Here is a 13,598-nt window from a genome sequence, read left to right on the forward strand (position 1 = left end):
CCCACTGAGGAAAATCCAGAATTAAGGTGCCATGAGAGCTCAGGTCAGTAGCGGTCAAGGCCAGAGCAAAATGACGACTCTGGCAGTATGTATGGCTGCCAAACCATGGAGGAGACAAGCTGAGGTCATTTCTAAAAAGGTTCTGTGATGGTACACAACAAGCACAGAACTTTCCTTAGCCTGCACCAAAGGTTGTATCCAGTTTAGATAATTACAGATCTTGAAGTCCAGAAGGAAGTGCCCTAGTTAAGTTGTAGCCAGAAAAATAACTATGCCAGGAATGTGGACCTCTTCCAATATCGTAACGAGGAAACTTGGACTCCTCTCTGACCTCCACAGGTTCAAGGCTATTTAAGAGTGTTAACTGACCCCCCACCAAACCAGGGTTAATTCCCACCAGGCAGGCCGAAATATTTGTCTTGAAAAATACAAAAATATTAATAAGCTTATTACAAAATACTGGACATTTAAAAGAAAATATTTAACTGAGCCAAATGGCTTTTTCTCACAGAGCCCACATGGAAGTCCTACTTGGGATGTTTCAAAATGGTTGAGCACTCATTATGTGTCAAAGATTGTTCTGAGCACTTTTATGGATTATCTCATTTAATTTTTACAACGAACTGTGAGTTAATGCAAACTCAGGAATTAGGTGCCTGGATTTAACATTCTGTACTGCTAATTAATAGCTGTGTAACTTTGGGTCAGTTACTTAAACCTCTTGGTTTCCCCACCCACAAAGTGAAAATAATAGTACTAGCAACAAATGGTTATTAATATATAATGCACCTAGGCTATTTTGTGGCATGTAGCAAGTGCTCAATAAATGTATGAGTAACTATCATGTATCTGAGTGCTTCACCTCTTACTAGTGGCAAGCTAAGTTCTGGAGCTGACTTATTCCAGAAATTTCTGGCAGTATTCCTGAGAAAAGAATTGGAGAAAAGGCCAGCAGTGAGGGCATCTACAGGTCCTTGTGACTGATTGTGCTAGAACAGTATCTGAGTCTACAGGTAGATTTCTGGGTCCCTGAAACACACACAACAGAACACACAGACCATGCTTCAGGACTAGCTCGTGCAATCTGCCCCCAGCCCACCACATGAAGATGGGCACCATTTGCTCTCTATTTCAAGCTCTGCCGCATAGGCCTTCTATCCCCCACCCCATGGCCACCATCTAAGGCTGGGATACGAAGAAGGCGCAAACACCAAAAGGAAAAGCTAGTAGTTTATATAGATAGATATATAGATATATAGATATTGATATATATTGTGTTTACATAGTCCACAAGTTAAATGCAGGTATCCATAAGAAGAGCATTAACAATAAAAATACAATCTGTGTGTAGCCAAGTACAGAGACTTAAAATGGTAAAACAGCAAAAAGGATCTCACAAAAGTACAAATATACAGTACAAATTGATTTATTTAAAACAGTTACAAAAAAGCACAACAAAATAGAGATTATCCTTAGAATTATTAATGCTTTGTTAAAGATCAGGTAGGATTAGAGGGTAAGAAATGGTATCGGGTGGGGGGAGCACCTGACTAGTTCTAAGGCTTTAGATACAATGCAGTTGATTACATATTAATTTAGCCATTACATACTGGGGATAGTAGTTGGGGGATCAGTAATTTATCTACAGGGAACTCCTACACAAATCAGATCCATCCATCAGACCTCCCCAGTGCCATCCTTCTCTACTACTCCTGAGGACCCTAAAGCCACCTGGATGACAACATTACCATCCTTTCTCCACCCCATTCCCTATCCATATATTCTTCCCTCCCCTAAGGTGCTGTGCAAGCTGAGAGCAGTCTGCTCTCTGCAGCTGGAACATATACTGTTTTGGCTACAGGGATCCTGTGTGTGACTAGGAAGGTTGTAGGGGACAGCCTTATTTTTAATACTTCAAGTTTGCCACGAGTCTCTTCCCCAACACAAGCTTCTCCTGAATGCGAGTGTCACGCAAATGAGGGATGAACCCTGCCTTCAGCAACATCAGCAATGCACTAACCACTCACAGCTCACAACTATGTGCATACTCCCTGTCTGGGGAGTGGGTGTAAAACCACTGTGTCATCAGCTTGTTCACACTCGCGCTCGCTCGCTCTCTCTCTCTGAAGAACCTCAGTCCCCATGACAGTCATAAAGACAGAAATAAATGCTTGAAAGTTTGACAATAGGTAAAGGCACATGGGCTGCCGCCACACACACTGTAGACAGGAACCCAGTTTGAGGCCATCTTCACTGCTGGGCATTTGCAGCAGAATGGCTTGGGGGTCACACAGACTTTGAATTTGCAGTCTACCAGGGGAGGATCTAGGCTTAACAGGAGAACGAATAAAGAAACCTTAGTGTGAAAAGTGCATTTATTACTACTGTTCCTGCTGGGGAGGCTCAGCAGGGTAAACCGCACCACCTCTCCTCCTTCCGCCCCAGGCACTGTGCATAGTCTGCAGGTAAGGAGAGAGTGCAGTCAACTCTAGCATCTCAAGGGCCAGTGTCATCCTAGGCCCAGACCAGGATTCTGGCCCAAAGATGGATCCTAGAGTTGAAAGAGCAACTGACAGCTGCAAGGACCCAGATGCTTATTTTATTATTGCATAATGTGGGAGGACTTCCCTCTCCCAGGGATGCTGGAGGGTGAAGGCTTCCCGGCAAAGGGCTAACAGGTTCCTGGTCAACATCCAACCTAACACGGTTCAGCTCTTCAACTGTAGTGTACACTTTTTCCCATCTGGAAAGTATTGTAGCTTCAGTGTGGTTTAGTAAACAGCCCTAGGAGGCCAAGAAGTCTCCCTAAAACTTGGCCTCTGCCCTATTTGCTTTGTTTTTAAGACTGTGACTTAATCTCCCATGGCCAATTCAACCAACCTGGTTATCTTTACTCCAATGGACCCAAGCCCTTGCCCAGTGAACCCACGTCCACCCTTTTTCTCCAGTGTGATCACTCAACTCTTCAACATGCCTGCTTGTTGCAGGTTTAAATCATACCACCACCCTGTGCATCTTCTATGGCGCCCAGTGGTAAAAATAAAACTAAACCCCACCTGAGGGTCTATTTCAAACTTCAAACGCTCCCCCAACCCCAGAATCCATTTAACTGGAGCCAGATGAACCTCCCTGGGATGCTGACACAGGCCCTAATCTGGTTCCCCATCATTTAATTTTTAAAACAGGACACAAGGTATCATAAAGGAAAGCAGTTAATACAAAGAAAACACCCACTTATAGGACCTGCTTGTCTCTCCCTCAAGAGAGTCAGATATTTGGAGCCAAAGGGCTCCCAACAAGCACTGAAGCCATATCCCTTTGGATTCACCAGCCCACCAGCAGCATTTCATACTATCCCTACTCAAGATGACTTTGTTATAAAGTAACCCTTGCACATGTAAGGATGGACAGGATGCCTGGATTTCACCTATATGGCCAAAGACACAGAAAGACAGAGAGCTATAAAGGGCAGCAAGCAGGACAGTGAATAGACAGCAGCAGTGGCAAAGCAGCACAGACCACCTGGGACCAAGAGTGTAGAAGGGTCAGTCCAGATCTACTGGGGTCCCTCCCCCTTGGGTACGAGTGCTCAGCTCTGACCTCCCAGTCTCCCCTTCCCCCATGCCACTCCCCCTCCTCTGTGTACACTAATCTTGATAGGAATGATGATCCAAGACGGATGTATTACCGTCCTTCACCTGGTTCCCCTACTCCCAAACTGGTATAGGCATTTCTATTTAATGCCAGAGTTAGCCATCTTCCTTTCTACCCCTAAGCTCTGGGACTGTCCTACTAATGACATTGGCCTTCTTTAACTGCCCATTCCCCCAAAAGCTGACAGCTTCCCTCCAAAATGCTGTCTCAAAACTGCTCTTACACCTCTTATAATAACACTTACGAAATCTTTAAAAGGAAGAATGGACACACCATAGGTTACTCTCATTCCTCATGCCTGGAAGAAAAGACTGAAACAGAGGGAAAAGGTAAGGGGAATACCTCAGCTCTGACCAAGATTTAGAGCACAGCTTCTTCCCCTGGGAGAAGACACCTCTGCAGCACAACAAAGTCAAGTATTAATATATTACATACGCATGGCACAGTATTACAGGAAGTGCTGGTGCTGCTCCACCAGCAAGAGACAGAAGAGGAACAGCAGCAGAAAGTTCAGGGCCCAACTCGCCAAGGTGCACAAGATTTTCTCTTTCCAGGATTAAGGGGAAGTTACCAGGCTGGGCAGTGAGGGTTTCTTGTATTTAAACTACTTGGCCTGTATCTGGTTAGATACAGGTTTGTTCCCATAAGGAGGAAGCTCGGTGGGTGCCCTTGGTGGATATTTCTTTAGTGTCCACTGTGTGCCGGTCGCTATATTCAGTTGATGAGCCTTCCTAATGAGGAAGGATGTTTCTGAGAAACCCGTGCATGAGAAACTAGGAATGAGTTGCTCATGGAACAGCCAGAAACAAGGCCTTCTCCGAGGGCCGTCCTCTGAGAGGATTCCTCAAGACTCAGCCCCACAGGCCCCCAACTGTGGGAAACAAGCCAGACAAAGCAGCATTCAGAGAGATAAGGGGACAGAGAAGGGAAAAGACATGATCCCAAATGTGTACAAGGTTGAGTGTTCACCAGACACGGTTGGTATTTGGTTCTGAGGTGAACTGGAGACTTACATACTTGTGGTCAGGTCAGCAGCTTCCTCTGGACGGGCCTCCAAAAGCTGACTGACCAGGTAACTGCTCTCAAGGAATGAAACAGTGGAGTGTAGGGCTTGCAGCGAACAAGCCAGTCTCAGTCACTTTGTTCCCCCAGGAGAACAACCTTTAGCACCTGAACACTAAGAAGGACTCCATTCTCAGAACTCCCCCTCCCCCTAGGAGGTAGGTAAGATTATTTATCCCCATTTGGCAGCTGGGGAGGAAGTGAAAGAGCGAGAGGTCACAAGGCTTGTCTAAAATCTCTGACAGAGCAGAGATCAGACCTCAGAGGTTTGGGACTCCTGACAACAGGCTAGGCCTTGGCCAGTCCATCTTGAAAGGAAATGCCAGGGTCATACCCCAGGAGAAGCCTCATAAGAGAGCTGAGTGGACAATACCCTGAGTTGTTCAAGAGTCTAAAGACCCCCAAAAAAACAAACAAAAAACCCACCCACCCACCTGAAAGCTGAGGGGGGAAGCCTAATTCTCAACACCCACTGGAATCCCACAGTCCGAGGTGATGCTGAAAGTCGTGAAGAAAAAGTGGGCTTAAGATACAGGGGGCAAATGCAACTAAGATTGAAAATACTCTTTGCAGAGGAATACTCTCCACCATGAAATGGAATCTAGGAGACTTTTCAGGTATTGAAACATTATCAAGACTATTCTAGGGAATTCCCTGGCAGTCCAGTGGTTAGGACTCTGCGCTTTCACTGCTGAGGGCCCAGGTTCAGTCCCTGGTCGGGGAACTACGATCCCACATGCCACATGGTGTGGCCAAAATTTAAAAAAAAAGGGTATCCCAAAACCTTAGAGCTGGCTATGGGAGGAGACAGCCTGGAGAAGCCTGAATGCTGGGAGGAGTGGAGTAAGATGGGAGGGACTCTGTAAAAGCGCAAGGATGGGCACTGCCCAGCCAGCTGTACTGGTCCCAACCCGGGGCATAGTTCCATTCGTTTCTCCACCAACTGGTTCAGCTGCAGAAGAGGAGAGGACATGATTCTGAGTTTTTAAAAATAGAGAATAGAACTGAAAGGGAAACCAGAGAGACCCCTACACACCAAGAACTAGAGGTCTTGGTCAGAGTGGACAAAACCAGTTTTGCAGAAGGGGAAAGGCAGTGCAGCTACAAATAGGCCCAGGTCAAGACACCATGCAGACAGGTTAGGTCAGCGGAAGGGTGGGGGCAGTGCAGGCACTTAGGCACAACATAGACAGACAGAGGACCAGGTGTAGGGGCCTAGGGAAAAGGGTCCACTGGTTCTTTCAAAAGTCACCATTACCAACTAGAGATTCAGTACAATTTCAAAGTGGGTCTGGCATGCTGAGTAGGAGGAGCCTTGTTAGGTCAGCTACCTTTCCAGAAGCCCTGCCTACAGCCCGGTCAGTCTGGCCATCGGGTCTTTCTCCCAAAGTCCCGTGACTGGGTCCCCGCCAAGGCAGTACTTCACTGAACCCTGGAGCGGCTTCTCTCTCCTAATGCTAGAAGCCTTGTGGGAGGAATGATGGGGAGAGATGGGAAAGGGCTGAAGCAGAGGATCAAGCAGAGTCCCCTGCACACCCAGCCTTAGACATCTGTAACAAAACTACCCTTTAAAGTGCACAGCTCTCAAAAGAAGAGTTCTGGGTGGGAACCCTCTTATTTCCAAGCATGGGGCCTCCTGCCCTCCCATCACAAAAAAGAAAGGAAAAAAAAAACAAAAACAAAAAACTTCAGATAGCTGAACTGCTACTATAAGCTGTGGATCATCATTTTTGGCTCTTTCTTTGCTCCCTCCCTCTGCACCTGCTCCCAAAGCCTGACCCTCTCCTTGCAGGAGCTAGGGATGAGGAGGAAAGAACAGGGAGGCCCTGATATTTGGAATGTTTCTTATCCTGCGTGCACCCCCTTCCTTCCTTGGCCCGGGCCTGCTGCTCCCCATCACAGCACCCTCTGGGGCTGTTCTGAAAAGATGCCATGGGGTAATGGGCAACAGACCATGCCTTGGGAGGCTGCCTTCACGCCTTCTCTTCCCCACTAACCTCACTGCCAAGAGAGCCATCCCCTGCTCGGCATGTGCAAATCCTCTGCTTGCTCACGGTGAGGCCCAGCTCTGGGGTAGCATCCCAGTCCAGGTCTGGGAGAGGTTCATTTTCCTGCATTGGAACGCCCTTCAATGGACAGCTTTACCTCCTGTGGAATGAAAGAGGGACGGAGCAGCGCAGCCCGTGTCTCCTCCCCTTGCATGCCGTATCTTTGGAAGCTCGGGGCTGGCCAGCAGGCCTGAGCACCAGGCTCTGGCTGCAAGGGCTCTACCATTCGGGAGCCCTCGCCTAACGGCTGGCTTTTCCCATCACTGTCACATTGCTCTCGGGGTCCCAAGACTGTCCTCTCAGGCCTTTCTCGGGGAGGAGCCAGCTGGCCAGGGGGAGCACAGCTGGACTGAGAAACTGAGTGACTGTTCAAGCTCTGTAAACTGATAGAGATGCAGACATCTCCCACCTGTAGCCGATGGCAGGGCAGAGAGAAGAGCTGTGCAGTCCGCCCAGGGCTGCAGGAGGACCAACCCTGGCCATATACAAAGAAGGGGTGCTCGGGGGGCACCTCGATGCTCACTTTGCTCTGCTGCTCACCCACCACAAAATGCAGCAAGACAAATCCAGGCCACCGGCTCTCCTGAATGTCCACGACTGTGCTAGAGTCAATCTTCAGCCCCCCGCTCACTTCGGCACTGCGCACAAAATCCTGGGTCTGGAGGTCCTCCACCCGCTTCAGCTCCCCTGTAGCCAGCTGGATGATGGCGCCTTTCATGAAATGGGAGGGCAAGTGGGAAGAGGTAAAGGGGGGTGGCGTTGACTCCTTGTCTGGGAAGGCGGCTCTGGCCTGCATGTCCAAACTTGACGCCACCAGGATCTCCGAGCCCATGGGTAGCAGGCCTGGGTCAGTTCCAGTGGGCACCAGGTTGCCATTGGCTACAACCATTGCTTTGGGTAAAGGTCTATGTTTCAGGGGCTCCTGATGGGATTGAGGGTAGAACCCTCGGGCCTGATTTTTCTCGGCCATCTCTGCTGCGTTCCGGGCTGACCCTCGCCCCTCACCCTGATGGTCGGGGTTATGATGGGACAGGTTGAGGGGGCTGGGCTCACCCTTCCTCTGAGCTGCCACCACACGATAGTCCTGAGAAGCTAAAGCACCAACCACCCGCTGGACCTCGAGGTCGGTGTCTGGGGTCCCTCGGTGTGCTGGCACTGCCACCTCTACCCGCGCAGTCTGAGAACCTGAAAACAACTGTCCATCCACCACACATTCTACCACTGGCACCAGTCCCTGGCCCTCACCCTTGCTGTTGGGGGAGTCGAGGGCTTCGCTTTCCCGTCTCACTAAATTTCGCTCTCGTTGTCTCTGTCCATTGGCAGCGGCTGCTTCCAGAGCAGACTGGCCCTCCTGAGGGGTAAGAACTGGGCTGGCACCTGCTGGAGGGGTTTCATGCATGGTGTACCCAGCAGGCAGCCTGGACATCTGATAATAAATGGGCATCCGGCCTGGAGCGAGGTCCAGTGGCTGAGTACTCGAGTGATGTGGCAACTGCCCAGGTGGGGAGGTGGCAGAGGGGGCTTTGTTGAATGAACGGGTCGGGGATGAAGCCTGGGGGGGAGGAGTGGCTCCTTCTGCCAGGAGTGAGGCATATGGCACAAAGTGTGGAAGGTGAGAGGTGGCGAGGTTGGCAGAAGGAGAAAGGAGGGGACTCGGTAGGAAATTAGGTGGCACAGCATAGGGAAGGCTATAAGGAGACCCGATAAACTGCAGAGAGGTGGACGGGAGCTGAGCATAGTGGATTGGGGGATAGTGGATTCCTGGATGTTGAATCAGTGAAGACGCTACATTAAATGTGGGGGGCAAGGGGCTCATGTTCACCACAGACGGGAGGCCAGTTGGGGAGAAGGTGGCAGGTGGCACAGCCACCTTATACAGCATGCCATACTGGTCCACCGTCAGACCAGTGATGGCCTCAGCTCCATCACCCCCCAGGCTGACTCTGGCTCCTGCCTGGCTCTGCCCGGCCACCACCACCCCTCGGGACCATTCAGAGGCATCACTGGAGGGTGTGTGGTTAGTTGAGCAGCTGGTAGTTCTCCCCATATCCTCGCTGGTCACGGGGAGGTCTCGTTTCTTTGGTGGAAGGCATTCCTGACTCCTCTCATGAACAGGTTTCATATTGCTTTGTGGTGTTCCTGAAGCCTGGAAGGGGTCGGCTTGCTCCTTGGGGCATCAGAAGGGGCTTCTTTGTGGCTCCCCTGCACCCCTCTCTGCTGCTGGCTGGGGCGCCCACATCTGCTAGGGAACAAATCAGAGGCAAAGAAAAGTAACCTAGGGGTAAACCAAGTCAAAGGAAAGAGCAGGAACTGTGTCCACGGAGGAAGATGTAACAAAGGGGACTGCTGGAAAAAAAGAGGAATGAGAAAGGAGCAGACAAAGATGCTACCCTTCTCGCTCATCCAGCCTAGGACATGAAAGAAACAATCACGGAAACCACAAAGAGGTACAAGGACAAGCATTCAACAATGCATAAATAACCTGTGGGCTCCACAACCCCAGGGAAACCAACAGCTTCATGATTAGCTGTTCCTCTGATGGGGACCTTGACTATTCTAAGCCTTTTCCCTTAAGGGGGATTTGAACACGTGGTCTTTGCTGCTGGTTCCTTTTCCTAACTTTCTCCTTTTGCCACCAAACACTACCGTGCTATCTTCTTTCCTGAACATATGATCTCATCCTTGCTTCCTTTCCCCAGCCTAATTTGTGTTATTATCTCACCTATCCCCATCCCCCCCACCCCAGGCCTGCCTAAACTCTCATCCTCCTTTGCCTCATATCACCACTACCCCAAGGACCCAGGGGTCAGTCAATAGGTCCTGAGGTCTGCACGTCTTGTTTTTTTTTTAGAAACGTTGTTCCCTAAACATGTTATGAAAGTATCTTCTTCACCCCATGAAATACTACATTCAAACTTGGGCCCTATGGGGAGGTGATTGTACTGGTGTTTTCTACAGTTTATTTATTTCTCCTCTCCAAAGGGCAACAAAACTCTTCTGACCTCCCATAGATTTTGTGTTCCCTAGTTTGGCAAGACTTCTTTTCTTCCCATTGACCACCTTCAATTGGCCTTCTTCATGCATTCCCTTTCTTTTTTGTTTTGCCAGTGGCTCCTTTTCCATTGTAGGTCTGCTCTAGGCACCACTTCTTAAAATTCTGGTTCTATTCCTCCAAACATGCCTGTTTATTGCTATCTCAGGTCTATATGATTCATAAGAAAGTTCTCTCTCCCCTTTCTCTATCACCTTTCACACATGCTTTTGTCCATTTTCATAAAGTATCTTTCTGGTCTGAACATTTCAACACATACGAAATTTTTCACCTATTTCTTCCTATCAGGCTTCAGTTCTTCGGATCTGAAATGAGATTTCTATGATATTACACTCTGTTCTGTTTTTCCACTGCTGAATTCCAGATGTTTTTCCACAACAAGGTATCCAAAGCGCCTGTATTACCTGAGCTTCCAGTGGTGCTTCTGAGCAGCTGTAATAAGAAGCAGTGTCCTCCCCACTGGCTTGGGAGCCTAGGAGACAGAAATAGGAATAGAGTAAGCAGGAACCTAGCCTCTGATCCTCCCCAGGATCATCAAGAAAGGTAATTCCAAAACCACAAAGACATTAAAGTCCAGGAGTCCCTGCCTCCTACTCTTCTCCAGAGGTAACAACACATTAAATTCTAATTTGTAGGACAACATCTCTGGAAAAAAATTTCCATGTGTCAAACTTCATTGTTTTCCTTAACATCATATTCTTCGTTCTCTACCTGTACCTATTCCCCAAAGGTTAAATTTACTTCCAATCCCAATTTCAGGTAAATGTACAAATAAACGTGGAAGACTCAACATTGTCCCCATGTGAACAAAGGGAAGCAGGAAAAATCAGCCTCACAGATTTCACTTTTATTCAGGGCTGATGAAAACACAGATGTGGAGGTTATTTAAATGAGATAAGAGGCACTAGAGGAAAAAGAACAATTATTTATGTTTCTGGGGCAGAAAAAGAGGTCAAGGGGGAGTCACTCAAAGGGAAGCCTTATTAGCAGATTTCCAGGGTAAAAAAACAGGCTCCTCTGTGTGTGTGTGTATGTGTGTGTAAAATTTTCTAAGTGACAACTTTGTACCACGTGCTGAATCAGGTGTGACGGTAACTGAAAACATTCCCTTTGTCCTCATGTAGCCTACCAGTGGGAAACAAAACTCATGCTAAACTGTCAATATCTGAATCTACACATGCCAGAAACGTTAAGCACTGAAGAACAGAGCCTTAATCTCTAAAAACAGAGAAAGTACTACTGACCAGTAGTCAGAGAAACTACTACCCACTGCGCTGTCCAAGTCCTAAAGAACACTGCACGCCTCAAACCAAACTGAAGACACTTCCCTCTTAAGATCAGCAAGGTGCAGATGTACAAAAAGAAAAAAGTGACAAGATAGGAAAACAAGGTGGAAAGACAAATTCTTGGTTCCATAAACACAAATTTACACAGTGGGCACAAGTCTTGCATCCCTTCTTTGCCAGCAGTTCCAGTGACTGAAAAGCAGTTAGATTTCTCTCTCATTCCCAACTGAAAATGGGGTCACAACTTCAATTTCAGAATGATACTTGCTTCTCACAACTAAAGCATTAAAGAAAACCTGCCTCTAGGTCACAGAGGGGTTAGCCAAACACAGGCTAATAGAAGGACTGAAAGAGGCAAAAGGTCTGCAGGAATAACAAAGAGCCAAGCCTGTGCACTAAGTTCCCACAACGCAAAACACATTTCGGAATCTGAAACTTCGGCCTCTGAAGAGGCTCAATGAGGATTTCTCCAGGGGAAGACGCAGCTTGTGACCCCAACCGAGCTAACGGGAAAGGAGGACCATTCCGGAGAGCTGCCAGCGCTGGCAGCACAGCCCGGAATCAAGAGGGTGAACCCAGCCTCGGACTCGAATTCGCTGAGGGCGAGAGGTGCGCCCGCCAGAAAGACAGGAGCTTAGAAGAGACGGGGGTTATGGCTTCCCTTGATCCCGCAATCCTTGCCCCAAAGGGGGTAGGGCCCGAAATTGGAAACTCTGCATTTAGAGAGTGGGGGGTCGACCTTTCAAGCAGAGGGGTAAGGGCGAGGCCCCGCAGGCGCTGCTTCCTTGTTTGGGGGCCCCTTCCCGCCCCGAGGACTCGGACACCCCGGCCCGCCAGGACACAGTCGCGGGGGAGCAGGAACCGGAGGCCTCTCTCTGGGCCGGGCCGGTGAGAAGCGATCGGGGGTCTAGGCGCGGCCTCTTTCGCTCCCTCGGTCCGCGGGGCAACGGGCTCTGGGGGGCCACTTCCTCCAGAGCTCCGAGCCCAGGCCTGCTTGGCCCCAGTGAGGCCGACTCGGCGTCCTCCATTCCCGGCGACACTCACCGGCCCATCTCACGGCGCTCCCTGGGCTCCTCCCGCTGGTCCCGGAGCCGCCGCAACGGCGGCCGCCGCCATCCCCGGCCCCGGAGCCGCCCCACACCCAACGCCCCCCCAGACGGGCGCCCGAAGATGGTGTCAAGCGCGTACCGCCCCCGGCGCGGGGAGATTGCGTCACGGCCCCGGGCCGGAGAGCGACGCCCAGGAGTACCCGGGAGAGGACTGTGCAGGCTGTCCGACCGTCGCCCCCAGCGCCCCCCTCTGGTGGGAAAACGAACTCCTCTCCCTGGGGCCGGGTCACGTAAATAGGACTGGGCCCGGCCCCCTCACCCTGACCCCACAAGGACCCTGATATCTGTCTACTCCAGTAAATTCTGGGGGTTCCCAAACACAGCCCTGAGGCGTGCCCATCATTTCCTGGACTTCGGGACCTGACTTTGTGAAGACTTCTTTGGGGGACCTCGGAGAGCTCCAAGGCGACCCCGGCCCAGGAGGGTAATGAGATACCCCTAGAGACCCAGGATGGAGATGGAGCTCTTTAAGAGTTGAGAAATCGCTCTGAGGGGGATGAGAATGGGCCGGAACCAGGACCTAGGGGAAAGTGAAGCTAGTGTCTTGAAAGTCTGTGAGGAATGAGAGGATGGGGATTAGTACAGTGGGAAGCAGCTTAGTTTAGAGGGAAGAGGGCTTGACTACTTGATGAACTATGAGGTCACCATTCATTGCCAATAAACTAGCTGACTTTATTGTAATATGAACATCTGATTAACTTAAAGGAAAAAAGGGAATTCCCTGGTGGTCCAGTGGTTAGGACCCGGCGCTTTCACTGCTGGTCCCGGGTTCAATCCCTGACCAGGAAACTAAAATTCCACATCCCTGCAAGCCCCACAGCTCAGCCAAAATAGAAGAAAGAAAAAAAAAAAACTAAGTGAAAAAAAATGAACACCAATTGAATTTATGCTTTGATTACAACTATGTTAAAAAGTAGTTCTGCATACAGACAAAAACTGAACTGAGAAAAAAGTAACTTTAACTATTGGAGAGATTGGATTCTGAGCAGATTTTTCCCTTTTCAGTTTCTGCAAACTTTGTTCAATAAATAATCATTGATTTTTGTTTGATTTTGAAAGTACTACTGGCTGGGCTCTAGCTATCCAGCCTTTGGAAAATCGTTTTACTACTTTATACTTGGGTTTCCACTTCTGTGCAATGAGGAACTTGAACTGAATGAAGGAGTGGGGGTGAAATGTAGATAGGAGAGCTCTCAAAACATTTTAAGTGAAAAAATAAGCACATATATACAGTGTGAGATCACATATTTGTTGTTAAAAGACATGTAATATTACAGTTGCATATATTTATGTATTTGTAGAGAAAAGGAGTGGAAGGATATGTAACAACTAGCTAACATTTGTTATCTCTGGAGAAGAAAGTGGAATTGGGTGGTGGCCAAGAGGA

General features: G+C 49.1%; 1 protein-coding gene across 2 annotated transcripts; it reads right to left on the reverse strand.

Moving 5' to 3' along the window:
• Positions 1 to 1,217: 1,217 nt before the first annotated feature.
• Positions 1,218 to 12,284, reverse strand: ATXN1L (ataxin 1 like). Of its 2 annotated transcripts, none has more exons than XM_032613590.1 (3): positions 12,147 to 12,284; positions 10,221 to 10,288; positions 1,218 to 9,003 (listed from the first exon to the last, which is right to left on the reverse strand). In XM_032613590.1, the coding sequence occupies exon 3, from the start codon at positions 8,884 to 8,886 to the stop codon at positions 6,820 to 6,822; it is 2,067 nt and encodes a 688-aa protein (XP_032469481.1). In that variant the 5' UTR covers positions 8,887 to 9,003; positions 10,221 to 10,288; positions 12,147 to 12,284; the 3' UTR covers positions 1,218 to 6,819. The 2 variants fall into 2 exon arrangements, with proteins under 2 accessions (XP_032469481.1, XP_032469482.1); XM_032613591.1 differs by having other exon boundaries at positions 1,218 to 9,006.
• Between the last annotated feature and the right edge of the window lie 1,314 nt (positions 12,285 to 13,598).

Source organism: Phocoena sinus, chromosome 19 (genome assembly GCF_008692025.1).
Source record: "Phocoena sinus isolate mPhoSin1 chromosome 19, mPhoSin1.pri, whole genome shotgun sequence".
NCBI classification, from domain to species: Eukaryota; Metazoa; Chordata; class Mammalia; order Artiodactyla; family Phocoenidae; genus Phocoena; species Phocoena sinus.